We start from the raw sequence: 14,700 nt of genomic DNA, 5'->3' as shown, positions 1-14,700 counted from the left end.
CCCCCCTCCCCTTCAAAGCAAGTGGACATATAGCATCTCCTCCTGAGACAACACTCACACTCCAATCTCATCACAAACCAAAATCTCAAAGATCTTGTAGAATCTTATACTATACTCCCTCACCCACTTTCCCCCTTCACTCACCTCACCTGTCTCTTTATCTTCCCTCCACTGGGACCCATCTCCACGTCACCAACAATGCTCCCCTCATTCCCACCCCCCCAATCATAAATAATTCATAAACCCCCCCCCTCTTCTTCTCTTCCCACTTCACCCACACACACACACACACACACACACTTTATGCTTCATTTATGCCCAAAATATTTTCATGGTCTATTAAATGCAAGTTTTTTTTTTTATTCTTTTATTAAATAAAATTTATAAACAAAGCAAACAAAAAAATCTGTCAGTTAACCTAGTTTTTGACAGTTAATTCAGTTTGGCGATGCCTACGCCGGTAAGTGCGGCCAGGCAATGTTTGACTGCGGAATCGGCTCACGCGCTGGACGAGGCGGTGAGCGTGGCGAGACGAAGGGGACACTCACAAACGACGTCGCTTCACGCGGTCTCTGCCATCTTTTCCTTGCCTGCGTCGATCCTACGCGACGCCTGTGCGCGTGCTCGGAGCGCTGCCTACTCGCCTCGTCTTCAATTCAAGGCACTGGAGCTCTGCCTCAGCGTGTCACTCGACAGAGTCTCGTCCAGTCAACTCAGCGGCGACCCGCCCGTGTCGAATTCGCTGATGGCTGCCATCAAACGCTCTCAAGCAAACCAGAGGCGGCACCCCGACAACTTCCATTTGTACCACCAAATATCTCAGAACCAGAGCGCCATGTCCTGCATAAAAGTCGAGCTACAACACTTGGTTCTGTCGATTCTAGATGACCCGGTTGTTAGTCGGGTCTTCGGAGAAGCGGGTTTCCGGAGCTCCGAAATCAAGCTCGCCATTCTCCGCCCACTGCCTCAGCAGCTCTTCAAATACCCTCGCTCTAGAATCCCGCCGTTGTTTCTCTGCAACTTGACTGACAATCCGGATCCGGGTCCAATCCGACGAGGTGCCAGTTTCTCGTTCTCGGGTTTCCCCAATTTTCTGGAGGGAGACGAGAATTGTAAGAGAATTACAGAGGTTTTGGGGAGGCCTAAGGAAAGGAATCCTCTGCTTGTGGGTTTATACGCTCATGATGCACTTGCAACCTTCGTTGATGTCATTGAAAGAAAGAAGAATAATACTTCTATTTTGCCAATAGTATTATCTGGGTCATGCGTAATCTCCATTGGAAAGGACATATCGAAGCTCATAGATGAAAATTCTGACAGGAGGACAGTAGACATGAAATTTGAGGAACTGAGTCGGTTAGTGGATCGGAATTCGGGTCCTGGATTGATACTAAATTATGGGGATTTGGACTCATTTTTTAGTTCTGATAACAATGGAGCTTCGAGTGGTGAAGTAGTAAACTATATAGTTGCTCATTTGACAAGGTTATTGCAACTTCATAACAAGGTGTGGTTGATTGGTGCCACAGTAAGCTATGAGCCTTATTTGAAGTGTCTGAGTAGGTTTCCTTCTATAGAGAAAGACTGGGATATGCAGGTCCTCCCCATCAACTCTCTGAAGCCATCATTGCCTTCATCGTATCCCAAATCCAGGTCTGCTTGTTTTCAATATTTTCTGATGCCATTAACATATTAATGGTGGTGTTCTTTGCCAATTGAAACTTGTTAGTATTACTTTACGTTGTCATTGAATCATGACTTGAATTTTCCTATTTGGACTGTTGTCACTAAGAGATATGCTTTAGAGTTATTAATCTATAATTCTATCTGATTTTCTCAGGAGAATTGTGTTATTCTTTTCATTCTTAAAGTAGGCATATTGTAAGCCAGGACAATATTTTGTTTTACTCTAGTATGTATATTTTAAACCATAGCTTTTATATAACTTGCTACTCCTTTTTTTTTCTTTTTTTTTTTATGATTGGAAGTCGATTATCTCGGTCATATCCTTTACCAGAGGTGCACTGGTTGGGGTATCTGCTTTTAACAATGTTGAAAACTGGGTCCTTTTAGAAGGATTATGAATTAAGGTAAGCTTTTCATTCATTTCAAGTCCCATTTGTGGTTTTTATTTTCACATCGGTTAAGTAGCTAAAAGTACTGTGATCGTGTTTTTGATCTTTTATCTTCAGTAGCAGCTGCTAGGTTTGTTTATTCTTTTTAAATATCATATTGATAACAAATTCTATAATACAATCTAGTAGTTGTTTGTTTAGATTCCGCCTTGAATTCACATAGTTCAACCTTGAAAATTCCTTGCACAGTTGTGCTCTTCTTTTTAGAAGGTTTTATTTTAAGACAGTTTTGTGCCATGAAATTTCATTATTTTGTGGTTATCTTGTGATTACAGCCTGATGGGCTCTTTTGTACCTTTTGGCGGGTTCTTTTCATCCCCTTCCGACTCAAGATGCTCACTAAGCACATCATACCAGTGCCTAAGCCGTTGTCGTCAATGCGATGAGAGGTGTGCGCAAGAAGTAATTTCTATTTCTAAGGAAGGAACAACCGCTTCTGTGTCAGATCATTACCAATCTAGCTTGTCTTCTTGCTTGCATATGGCTGAGATCAGCACAGACAAGAGATTGGATTTGGTGTGTATCAGTTACAGGTCTTTGAACTTTAATATTTTGCCATGCTTCCGTTTATGAACTAGGAGCAGCACGTTAAATTGGGGCAGAAGTTTTCATTTAGAAATTGTTGTTTATATCAAATATCTGGATTGATTCACACTGTACCACACGTATAGGTAACTGAGCCCCCCACCCTATCTTAATAGACTTCATGCTCCACGAAAGCACCGGGGACTTTTACAGACTAAACTGATGCCATGTTAGATATGTATAGTTTATGTATCGATTACTTTGGTCCATTTTTTTGCCGTAATTTGGAAAAGGGTGTGAGGTTTGGTTTAAGAACCTTACAATATTCATATAAAAACTAGTTTTCTATCCCTTCAGTGCAGATCAAAGATGATGGGATGGTGTTAAGTACCAAAGTTGCAGGAGCTGAAAGGAAATGGGATGATATATGCTGGCGCCTTCATCACACTCGACCACCTGAGCGAAACATCAACTCCACCCAGTTTCCAACTGCTGTGGGCTTTCAGGTTGCTGAAGACAAAATTAAAAATTGTGATGGCAGCATCAATAATTGCGTGGAAGTGAGTTCAAGCATCCAAATGGATTTGCAGAAGAATTCTAAAGTACGGTCAGATGTTCCTGCATTTTCCAAGCCCAAGAATGAGAATTTCCTGTCCATGAGTTGGGAAAGACCTTTCACAGCAGAAGATATTGGATCAAGCAGCCGCAAATCTCCTTGCAGTTTGTCCAATTCAAGCATTGGTGATGGTTTCCTAACATCTCCTCCATCTTTGACTTCTGTGACCACAGACTTGGGTCTAGGAATAACATGTCGCACTGCTACAAGTAATGAATTCAGGAAATCAGAGGAACAAAATAGTATGAAATTTACACAGAAGTCATCGGGCTGCTTTTCTGCAAATGTTGACATCGGCAATGGGACTATTTCTGATGATCATGCTCGGTTTTCATCCTCCTCATGTCCAGACTCTTATGGGCAGTTTGATCCAAACAATTTCAAAATGCTCTACAAAGCTGTAACTGAAAGAGTTGGGTGGCAAGATGAGGCTGTACATATTATTTGCCAAACTGTAGTTCAGTGCAGGGAAAGAAATGAAACACGGCGAGGGACTAATCCAAGACGGGATATATGGTTCAATTTTGCTGGACCTGATCCGTGTGGCAAAAGGAAAATTGCTGCTTCCCTTGCAGAATTGATATATGGAAGCAGGGAATATTTAGTCCTCGCAGATCTAAGTTCTAGCTATGATGCGAGGTTCAGAGGGAAGACCGCCATTGATTACATTGCTGAGGAGTTGGGCAAGAAGGGCTTTGCCATTGTATTTCTTGAATCTGTAGATAAGGCCGATTTGGTGGTTCAGAGTAGTTTGTCCCAGGCTCTTTGGAGTGGTAAATTTCCGGATTCTTATGGAAGGGAAGTCAGCACCACTAATGCAATATTTGTGATTACTTCAACAGCAGTCGACACTAGAATAGTTTCTTCTCCGGAGAAGCCACCCACATACTCGGAGGAAAAAATACTGGGAGCAAAGGCCTGGCTGATGATGATGTTGAATGAAGACACAGTTCAGGGAGATACCAGCCAAAATCTGGTTATGTCCTTCACAGTGAGAAAAGGATGCCCTGTCGTTGCAAACAAAAGGAAGCTGTTTCGTAGGACTGAAATTATAGAGCAGAATGATGTTCCAGATTTTGTGAAACGGGTTAATAAGACATCAATAAAGAACCTAGACCTGAATATCCCCTCTGGAGAGACCGAGATGCAAGAAATTAACGAGGAAAATACTTACTGTGCCTCCATGTCTGACAACTCTAAGGCTTGGTTGCAAGATTTCCTTGACTGGGTAGATAAAACAGTGGTTTTCAAGCCCTTTGATTTTGATGGACTTGCAAACAACCTGTTGGCTAAGATCAGTAACTCCTTCCACAGCATTGTTGGCTCGGAGTGTATGCTGGAAATCGAGTCAAAGGTCACGGAACAATTACTTGCTGCTGCATACTTTTGTGAAAGAAATGAAGTTGTGGAAAATTGGGTGGAGCAAGTTCTTAGCAGGGGATTTATGGAAGTGCAGAAAAGGTACAATCTTGATTCTAATTCTGTGGTTAAACTAGTTTGTCATGAAGGCCATGGCTCAGACGACGAGCAAATGCCGAAAGTCTACCTTCCTTTAAAAATCCTTCTGAACTAAATATGGTTGAAGAGTTTGTTATTGTAGTTATATGTACAACTTAATCTTCTGTATCTAGTGAAATCCATTTTAGCCTGTTAATCCCCATGGTTTCACTGGGTTTTTGCAGGTTTAGATGAGGATTTGTTATGATATATAGATAATCTCTGGTCGGTGAATGCCTGATATAAGGTTGGATAGTTTGTATGTACCAATAGTCGTGCTTCCGGAAAAAAAAAAATCTGTATTCCATAATGCAATGGTGTCTGCAAAGCGGCAGCAAAGACCCAGCTTTGTTCATGTAAAAGCTGCTGGTTAAGTGGACGAGTCCAGTTAGTTTCCATGTCTGAATGTCTTTTTTTAATGAACCTTTTATGTTACTTTGCTTGTAGTCTATTTCAATTTGGTAAACTTCCGGAATCAACTCTTTTTTTTGTTTAAACTGAGAACAACACCACACAAATTTGTTCTTTGAACATTCGATATTATGGTCGTGAACTCTGCAGGATCCTTTCATCAATGAAGTTCCACTCTACACAGCTGTTTCCAGGATAGCCAATACCTTAGTAGATGGAAGATTATGGGCCCAAACCTTAACAGATGGAAGATCAAGGCTTGTTAAGTCTGGCCCAGACAATTTGGTTTCGTTATAATCACAACACCAAATCCAACATAGCAAACCCAATTTTGAAAACCCACTTCTAGGTGGTATATATATATACAAATTTGCCCACTTAAAGAAGATGATTTAAATAATAAACAGCAAAATCCAAGTCCTAATCCCCCCACATTGATTTTATAGACATTTGGGTTGCATTGTAAATATTTTTTTTTGTCGTGCATGTGATTTTAAAGAAATAAATAAATAATGGGGGAAAAGACAGAGGAAGGAGGATGGAGATTGTGGAAACGTGAGTCATTTACAACATCCTGTCCCCTCCATACGAGAAGAAGGGCGGCAAGGACGACGCGTTTAACTTTGGATAAGCTTGGAATCTTCCTACCCTTTTCTAAGTCTTGCTTCCAAGACCTACTCGCAATTGCTTATTGTGTATCTCAAACATAGTTATTAAAATTTACAAGCCGGGTGCTAGTCTAATTGGTTCTCATTCGTGTATTTCTACTCGGTGGACAGGGTTTGAACCCCGTGGGTAGCATTTGTGTGTGCATTTATGTGAGTACGTATGGGTTGCATGTGTGGGGATGGGAGGGGCTCTAAATTTTCTCTCAAAACTCATGTTAAATCATTATTTTTAGAAAAAAAAAAAAGACATATTAGAGTTTAAAAGTTAGAAATTAGTGTTTAAAATTTAGGATTTAAGGTTTAATTTAAAATTTTTGAGTTTAGAATTTAGTATTTAGAAGAAAAAAATTTCAAAATCTATTATATTATAACATTATTGAATACCAAAATACTCAATCACACATTTTAATTCATGATTTAATCTGATTTTGATAGAGAATTGGAGCTCCTCTATCCCGTATGTGTGTGAGTTGGAGGGTTATTTGTGTGGTATATGTATGTGTTTCTATTACCGAATAATTAAAAAAAGTAATTATTAAAATTTGGTGATATTGCTGCGTAAGTATGGCGCGTGAGATAAGATTTCTGACACACTCACAAAGTGACGGACGAAGATATATGTGGGCCCTACATATCAAAAATAATGGAGAATTTGAAGTTGCATTTGCATTTCATTTACATTCCATTTGTAGACAATAATAAATTAATAATAGAGGAATGGAGTAGTAGCCTTCGCCTTTGAAGATTTGACTTTGACCACAAGAAACGCAGTAGAAGAAAAGTCTCACCTTCCCATCTCCTTCCTCCTCTCTCAAAACTACATAAAAAGGCCACAACTGGGTCTTCTTCTTGCAGCACCAGCTCAAGACAGCCTTGAATTCATTTTCTTCTCTATTTCTGATCCCTCCAATCGAGGAAAACTTAAACTACAGAGCATATTTTTATCCTTACCAGGCAAGTTTCTAGCTTTGATGTGGGTTTTCTTTATATGTTACTTGGAAGTTTGTGTTGATTTGGTTCAAAAACTGGGTTTGATCTTGGGGTGTTTACAATTTTGTTTTCTGGGTTATTGTTGAGACTACAAATTTAGCGTTCTGGGTTGCCTAATTTGACTCTTTTTTTTTTATTTGTTATCAATTCTCCCTTGAGTTTGAAGATATGGTAAATCTTTGACTTTGAAATCCTTAATTTTCTTGTGTTTCACCTGGTGAATTTTATGATTTGTATGGTTGTAGAGATTGGGAAAGAAAATAAATTAGGGTTTATATGGATGTATGGGTGTGAAGATTTGAAATATAAGAGAATATAGATCATAGGATCTATGTTATTTTGATATCCAGATTTAGTTTTTATTGTACTTAAGTGCCAGTATTGGGTTGAAGTTTCAGGGGGGTTGTCTATTACATATCATCTGTTCCTCTTCTTTAATTGTTTCTGTTGTTATGGGTTTTTTTTGCTTCTTTTGAATTGGATGGCATATTGAGAGTCTGGTGTTATTGTTATGCAGGATTTGGGTATGTGCAAAGGTTCAAAAAGTAAGCATAACCCTGAAAACTTCAGCATGGAAGGTGAATCCCTAAAGCAGAAAGACGGGACCTTGTTTAATTGCTCGGTTTTGCTTGAATTAGCCGCCTCTGATGATCTTGCTGCCTTCAAGGAAGAAGTTGAAGTAAAAGGTTTTGGTGTTGAGGAGGCTAGCTTATGGTATGGTCGAAGAGTTGGGTCCAAGAAGATGGGTTTTGAAGAGAGGACGCCACTTATGATTGCTGCCATGTTTGGAAGCATTGATGTTTTGAAGTATCTAATTGGAACAGGCATGGTTGATATCAACAGGGCCTGTGGCTCTGATAGAGTCACTGCCCTCCACTGTGCCATTGCTGGTGGTGCTGATGTTTCAGTTGAGATTGTCAAGTTCTTGCTTGATGCATCTGCCAATCCTAACCATGTTGATGCCAATGGAAACAAGCCCTGCGATCTTGTTACCCCAACTTTTAAGTCAATCCGCAGTTCGACAAAAAGGGCATTGGAGATGTTATTAAAAGGCGAGCATTTTAATCAAGATAGTGAAGAGAAGCTAACAACAATGCCCCAATTACTGAAAGAAGGAAGTGACAAGAAAGAGTATCCAATTGATGTATCATTGCCTGATATAAACAATGGATTATATGGAACAGACGAATTCAGAATGTACTCTTTCAAGGTGAAGCCATGCTCAAGGGCGTACTCTCATGATTGGACAGAGTGCCCGTTTGTCCATCCTGGTGAGAATGCGAGGAGGCGAGACCCAAAGAAATATCCTTACACTTGTGTCCCTTGCCCTGATTTCCGCAAGGGGGCTTGCCAAAAGGGGGATGCCTGTGAGTATGCTCATGGTGTGTTTGAGTCCTGGTTGCATCCTGCTCAGTACCGGACACGTCTTTGCAAGGACGAAACTGGTTGCAACCGCAAAGTTTGCTTCTTCGCTCACCAGCCTGAAGAATTACGACCTGTGTATGCTTCAACTGGTTCGGCAATGCCTTCTCCTAGGTCTGCTTCAGTTAGTGCAGTGGACATGACAACATTGAGCCCGTTGGCGCTTGGGTCCGCATCTTTCCCATCACCTATTGTTTCTACACCACCAATGTCATCTTTGGCAGCTGCCTCACCATCTCCAAAGAGTGGAGGCTTGAGGCAGAACAAAATTAATTTAACCCCACCTGCCTTGCAGCTTTCTGGCAGCAGGTTGAAATCTTCTCTAAGTGCTAGAGATTTAAACTTCCAGATGGAGTTGCTTGCGCTGGAAAATCATAATAGCTTACTTCAGCAACAGCAGTTGATTGATGAGATATCAACTCTATCCTCTCCTTCTTCTTGGAGTAAGGACTTCAATAGGTTTGGAGAATTGAAGGCTACTAACCTTGAGGACGTCTTTGGATCTATTGATCCTTCTGTAATGTCTTCATTGCCAGGACTTCCACTGCAGACCTCAAGGCCCTCAACCCCAACCCAGGTACAGTCCCCTACTGGCCTTCAAATGCGTCAAAACATGAACCAGCTTCGTGCAAGCTACCCAGCTACAAACCTCTCTTCCCATTCAGGTTGGAAGCCCCCTTCACTAGGGTTTGATTCGTCAGCTGCAGTGGCAGCAGCAGTGATGAATTCCAGATCTTCTAGCTTTGCCAAGCGGAGTCAAAGTTTTATTGACCGTGGAGCAGTGACAAATCGACTAGGAGTTACTGCTGCTGCAAATTCAGTTTCCATGATGCCTTCTAATAATATATCAGACTGGAGCTCTCCAGATGGGAAACTGGACTGGGGTATGCAAGGAGATGAGTTGAACAAGCTAAAGAAGTCTGCTTCATTTGGGTTTCGAACTCGCAATGCCAGCACCACTGCAGCAGCAGCAGCAGACTTTAGACCTTCTCATGTTGGTGAGCCCGATGTGTCTTGGGTTACTTCATTGGTGAAAGATGTTACTCCTGAGAAACAGCAGTATAATATGGGAGATGGGGTTCGTGACTCTCTTCCACCATGGATGGAACAAATGTACAGAGAACAGGAGCAGATGGTGGCATAATAAGCAGAACACCTTTCTGCTCCTTGGTTTCTAATTTTCTTCTGACAAATATGTTTTTGGAATTCTTGTTAGGATTTTAATTATTATAGTTTAGTATATATCAGGAAAAGGAGGTTGGCAGAAAGAATGAGTCTGCTCATAGGTTCTCAGGGATCTGATGGATCAAAGAAAGGAGAATATTCTTTTAATTATTAGGAATTCCTTGTCAGGTTATTCTGTAATCTAAATATGAAGGAAATAATGTATGAGAAAGTTTCACTTAAATCTTGTATTTATATCAATGACCCATTTTAAGTTTGAATAACATATACCTATTTGGCAGCTGTTATTGTATTTGCATTATCTCTGTCCTCTTAAATCACTGAAAAGACGTCCCTGTTGTAACTTGGAAGTGTATTTTTCAAGCATGTTTTCTGTGGTGTGATCTGTGTTACTTGAAGCCATTACTTTGTAACCTTGGATTTTAACTTTGACCATGAAGTGGAAATAGGAGGAGGATTTGAAATGACTTTCTCGGTCCAAATCCAATCCTAGTGAGCATAAGTTGTTTGCGAGTAAATAGTAATGCCAGAGATTGAGCCGCCCATGACACTAAGTTTAGTGCGCTTCCATTCCATTCCCTTCTCCTCCTTTCCCTTTCATTCGATCCCTCAATCTAAACACACTACCCATATATACACGAGCCTTTCTTTATTCTTCAAGCCCAAGTTTCTCTCTTTCTGCGCTGCTTCATTGAAGCACGTCTTTAATGGCATTTGATGGGAGGGTGGTCCAATTAAAGATGTATCATTTGTCAACAGCTGCCATTAATCGAACAATGTCTAAGCAGCCCAAAAAGCCACTATGTCCCAGACAAGTAGTCATGGTTTCAAGTTCAACCAATCTGTAATTTATAGTCAATGCCGCATAATTAATACTTGGGTTGATATTAACCTTGATATGAAAGTTATTTATGGATGTAATGCTCAAAATTTTCCTTGATACCGTCCAAGCTTCATCCACTCTTATTTGCACATTTGGCCACCACCCCAACCCCAACAATTTAATTCCAATTAATCATAGAATAATGCTTAAGATCCTAAAATAAAAAAAATTAACTAAACGTGTCCAAGTGTTAGGGACTATTGACATGATTTGTCAAAATATAGATGACACGTGTCATTCTCTTTTGCACCCTCCATCCTAGGTGTCTCCTTACATCCTCCTTAACTGCCACCTTGACTCCACGTGTCACTCAAAGGCAAAACCTCCTCTGCTCTCCTCCCTTCCCTGCGCTCCATCCTATATAATCCTTCCTGCCCTACGTAACCAAACTAAGGTCTAAGCACATCCAATCCAGTACGTAGTACTGGAAGTTGAAGAAAGTAAAAAGAGAATTAGATCAGTATGTCGTCTGATCAACAAAACAAAGAGGAGCTCGACGCCAGGGCAAGGCGAGGGGAGACGGTGGTCCCCGGTGGCACCGGTGGCAAAAGCCTTGAAGCCCAGGAACACCTAGCTGAAGGTATATATAATTTACGTCTTAATTTGCGTGTAAGTAATGTACTGTGTTTGGAAAATAAAAATAAAATAAATAGGGAGGAGCAGAGGAGGACAGACAAGGAAGGAGCAGCTGGGGACAGAAGGGTACCAGGAGATGGGTCGGAAAGGTGGGCTTAGCAACACAGAAGGAGCCTGGAGGAGAGCGGGCTGAGAAAGATGGGATCCCCATCGACGAGTCCAAGTTCAGGACCCGAGCCATGGCCTAGTTAATCAATCTTCTTGTTGGTCCTGGTCCTGGTCATGGTGTGACATAAATAAGTTGTTTTGCTTTTGTTTTTAGGTTTAGGGGTGGTGCTCCTCCTCCCTCTGTTCTTAGGAGGAGGTGGTTTGTATGTATTGTGTGCTTTTGACGACGTACGTTGTAGTGCCTAATATCTCTCTCTAATAATGAAGTTTAATCTCACTTTTCTCAAATAAAAATAAGGCAAGTTTCCAAAATAATTCCTTTTCTTTTGTTTATACTACTCCTATGTATTTATGATTTTTTTTTTCTTCCAGAAATTCACTCGCACACATCAATAATACTAATACCATCAACTTTAGGTGTTTCACTCTCTGTTGATACATCAGATCCACACGATTTTATTCATCAGCTATTACAATACCCACAAGATTTTGTACCTCAACTATTACAATATGAAACCCAACTCACTGAGTAAGCTCAGTTATTAGACTTTGTTTCTCATCTAGGTTGATCCCTCAGCTATTACAAATTGAAAATCAACTCACCGGGAGTGGATCAATGCATAGATATCATGAATACCAATGAGAGAGATGGGTTGAAGTTAAGAGTGACGATTAATTGCTTTCATTGTATAGACTTGTATTTTTTCATTCTTAGCTTGTTTAATTCTAAATTCATCAAACTATTATCCTACAACAATTATCAGAAATAGCAAACAAAAAAGAACAAGTAAAACAGGTTGACTTGATGTTGCCAGTTCAACGTATTTGCCTTGGCGTTATGGGCATCCGCATTCTTAAGGACAAAGGAATCATACAACCCAAACCCAAAACCAAAGCACATGCCACCGCCCACCGACTGTACCGACGCATTATCATCTTTGTTTGACCAACTGCATTGTTCTCCAACCAGAGTACGCCACGTATTCCATCTTAACCACTAACACAACTGGAACCAACGACTTAATCGTATCCCACAGAAACACAAAAGAGAAAGTGAAACGATTGGGTCTCCAACTTCGGGCCAGCCATTTTTAACGTGTTTGACCGTTGAACGATTAAGTCCATCGAATAATTAATATCTCCAAAGAAATTTGTTTTTCAAACAATACTCGCACCCAAAGCCCGTGTGTTTCATTCGCGTCAACGCTTCTTCAAGAATTCATATTGAGGTGTGGAACGCGCCAAGTCGGGCGCGTAGTGGAGCCAAGTTCATAACAATTCTCAAGTCAATCTAGAAATGCGACGACGTTTTCTCACTTGTAAATCTATAAAATAGGGCTCCGTTTGTTCTCTGAAAAACAGCAACTCTGAACGACGGCAAAGAAGAGAAGAAAGAAGAAGAAGAAGAATTACAACAAAGACAACATCATGTCATGCGCGGTGGCCGTACCAAATTCTCCGATATTCTCGCCTCCGGCGTTCTACTGCAAGTCACCTTCACCGGCTCCGATGATTGGGGGCCCAGATTTGCCACCACCAACACAGTCACCCTTGGCTCCGAAAGCGATGAAGAATGTTAGAGGATATAGGGATCCGAGCGCCGGTGCTACGCTGCTGAAGAGGAAGAGGCCAGGGAGGTTAGAGATACCGGTGATGTCGGCTTCACCGGCGATGAATTCTCGAGTCAAGACGCCCGGATTAGACTTGCAGGAGGTGGAGGTTGAGCAGGAGGGGTACTCGGTTTATTGCAAAAGGGGAAAGCGTAGTGTCATGGAGGATCGATACTCGGCTTCTGTTGATCTCGATGGAGATTCTAAACATGTGAGTTTTATGGCCTTTTGTTTCTTTAGGGTTACTATTTTACTTTTTAGTGCTAAAATATCAAAATTCCGCACCACACAAAATTGATTACGGAGTTGTGGGCATTACAATTTTATAGGTTTAAATCTTGTAATGCATACCGGTATTGGAATCAAACCGGTGGTATAGGGTATAACTGGTCGAGCGGCACAAATACATTGGGTTAATATTATTTGAATTGAATAATTCCATTGATGAAAGAGTGGAGAGTAAGAATTTAGAGAAAAAAGTTCAGAGATTATATATGTGTATTGCTTGTGTTATGAATGTCAGAATGTGTATTTTTAGGTGTACAGATCAGGAAACTAATGTACTAAAAAATGGCAGAATTAATTGGAGATCTCTATTCATGAATTATTTTACTTATAATGTTTTTGGTAATTGGAACCTGATTAGGTGATTTTGTTTTCTTAGGCTTTCTTCGGTGTTTTCGATGGGCATGGTGGTGCAAAAGCTGCTGACTTTGCAGCAGAAAATTTGTGTAAAAACATTTTGGCTGAAGTGTCGAGTGGATATGAAGAGGATGTTGAAATGGCAATCAATAATGGCTACATCAACACGGACAAAGAATTTCTCAAGGAAGGTGCTGCTGGTGGTGCTTGTTGTGTGACAGCATTGATATGGAAAGACAATCTTCTGGTTTCTAATCTTGGTGACTGTCGAGCTGTTATGAGCCGAGGAGGAAGAGCAGAAACTCTAACATCTGACCATCATCCATCGAGGAAGGATGAAAACGAGAGAATTCAAGCCTTGGTAAGCATTTCTTGTGTATATAGCTTTTGGTGATTTTCAAGAACACGGGTGTGACTAAAAGTCACCATTGTTAATGATACAAGTTTTTGTCTATTGAAAGGTTACTCAGTTGCTGATTCTTTTTCATTGCAGGGTGGTTATGTCGATTGTTTCCATGGGGTTTGGAGGTTGCAGGGATCTCTTGCTGTATCAAGAGCAATTGGAGATCAACATCTTAAAAAGTGGGTGACAGCAGAACCTGAGACTACGGTCTTAAATATTAAGCCAGACTGTGAGTTCTTAATCCTAGCCTCCGATGGTCTGTGGGAGAAGGTTACCGATCAGGAGGCAGTGGATATTGTTCGTGCGTTCTTTATTGGTGCAGATAAACCTAAACCATTTTCAGCTTGTAAAAAGTTGGCGGATTTGTCTATAGGGAGAGGCTCCGTTGACGATATAAGTGTTATGATAGTTCAGTTGAGCCATTTTGTTTCGTGATTTATTTTAGATGAAGAGATAACTCCAATGTAGATGGACACCTTTTCATTTCTACCTTCAAGTGCCTTTTGTGAAGAGAGACTTGCAGCTTATGAAGCTAAAATGACTGCTCTTTCGAATTTGTTTCCTGGTTACCCAATTGTCGGAGAAGATGGAGGTGAGAATGGCAATTTTGTCGATAGCATTAACTTAGTCAGTGACAAATTGAGGCAGCCTTGTTGTCCGATGTAAATTCCTTAACTGTAATAACATTTTTAGTTCAAATAACCAGTTGTCTCGTGGATGATGACTTTGTTTTGCTGGGATTCCAACCCCCCCCCCCCCCCCCTCCCCCCAACTGAGGATAATTTTGCAGTTGCTGCCATTCATGGTTGAGCCTTGAAGTTGTGGTTCGATGGTTATTTTGTTGGTTAATAGCATGTTCTATCTACTATCTCGGCGAATGTTATGATGGGTAATAGGTGGATTTCACACCAAAGAAAAGAAAGTTCTATTTATTAGTCAAAACCAGTAGTCACTTGGTTTTGCTGGTCT

At 40.8% G+C, this 14,700-nt stretch overlaps 3 protein-coding genes and 1 pseudogene across 4 annotated transcripts; all 4 read left to right on the top strand.

Moving 5' to 3' along the window:
• Positions 1-289: 289 nt before the first annotated feature.
• Positions 290-5,211, top strand: LOC120011676 (protein SMAX1-LIKE 6-like). Of its 2 annotated transcripts, XM_038862772.1 has the most exons (4): positions 290-1,653; positions 2,411-2,651; positions 3,023-4,737; positions 4,959-5,211. In XM_038862772.1, the coding sequence occupies exons 1-4, from the start codon at positions 449-451 to the stop codon at positions 4,966-4,968; spliced, it is 3,171 nt and encodes a 1,056-aa protein (XP_038718700.1). In that variant the 5' UTR covers positions 290-448; the 3' UTR covers positions 4,969-5,211. The 2 variants fall into 2 exon arrangements, with proteins under 2 accessions (XP_038718700.1, XP_038718699.1); XM_038862771.1 differs by having other exon boundaries at positions 3,023-5,211.
• Positions 5,212-6,635: 1,424 nt separating this feature from the next.
• Positions 6,636-9,731, top strand: LOC120012347 (zinc finger CCCH domain-containing protein 29-like). The gene is made up of 2 exons (XM_038863735.1): positions 6,636-6,806; positions 7,360-9,731. Exon 2 carries the CDS (start codon positions 7,369-7,371, stop codon positions 9,406-9,408), a length of 2,040 nt encoding a protein of 679 aa, XP_038719663.1. The 5' UTR covers positions 6,636-6,806; positions 7,360-7,368; the 3' UTR covers positions 9,409-9,731.
• Positions 9,732-10,411: 680 nt separating this feature from the next.
• LOC120012345 lies at positions 10,412-11,388 on the top strand (annotated as a pseudogene).
• Positions 11,389-12,433: 1,045 nt separating this feature from the next.
• On the top strand, positions 12,434-14,463 carry LOC120013371 (probable protein phosphatase 2C 2). Its single transcript, XM_038865161.1, has 3 exons — positions 12,434-12,897; positions 13,351-13,689; positions 13,822-14,463. The coding sequence occupies exons 1-3, from the start codon at positions 12,505-12,507 to the stop codon at positions 14,164-14,166; spliced, it is 1,077 nt and encodes a 358-aa protein (XP_038721089.1). The 5' UTR covers positions 12,434-12,504; the 3' UTR covers positions 14,167-14,463.
• Positions 14,464-14,700: the final 237 nt, after the last annotated feature.

The sequence above is a fragment of the Tripterygium wilfordii genome, chromosome 13, assembly GCF_013401445.1.
Source record: "Tripterygium wilfordii isolate XIE 37 chromosome 13, ASM1340144v1, whole genome shotgun sequence".
Taxonomy (NCBI): domain Eukaryota; kingdom Viridiplantae; phylum Streptophyta; class Magnoliopsida; order Celastrales; family Celastraceae; genus Tripterygium; species Tripterygium wilfordii.
The sequence above is the reverse complement of the archived record's forward strand: the minus strand, read 5'-3'. Positions and strand labels throughout refer to the sequence as shown.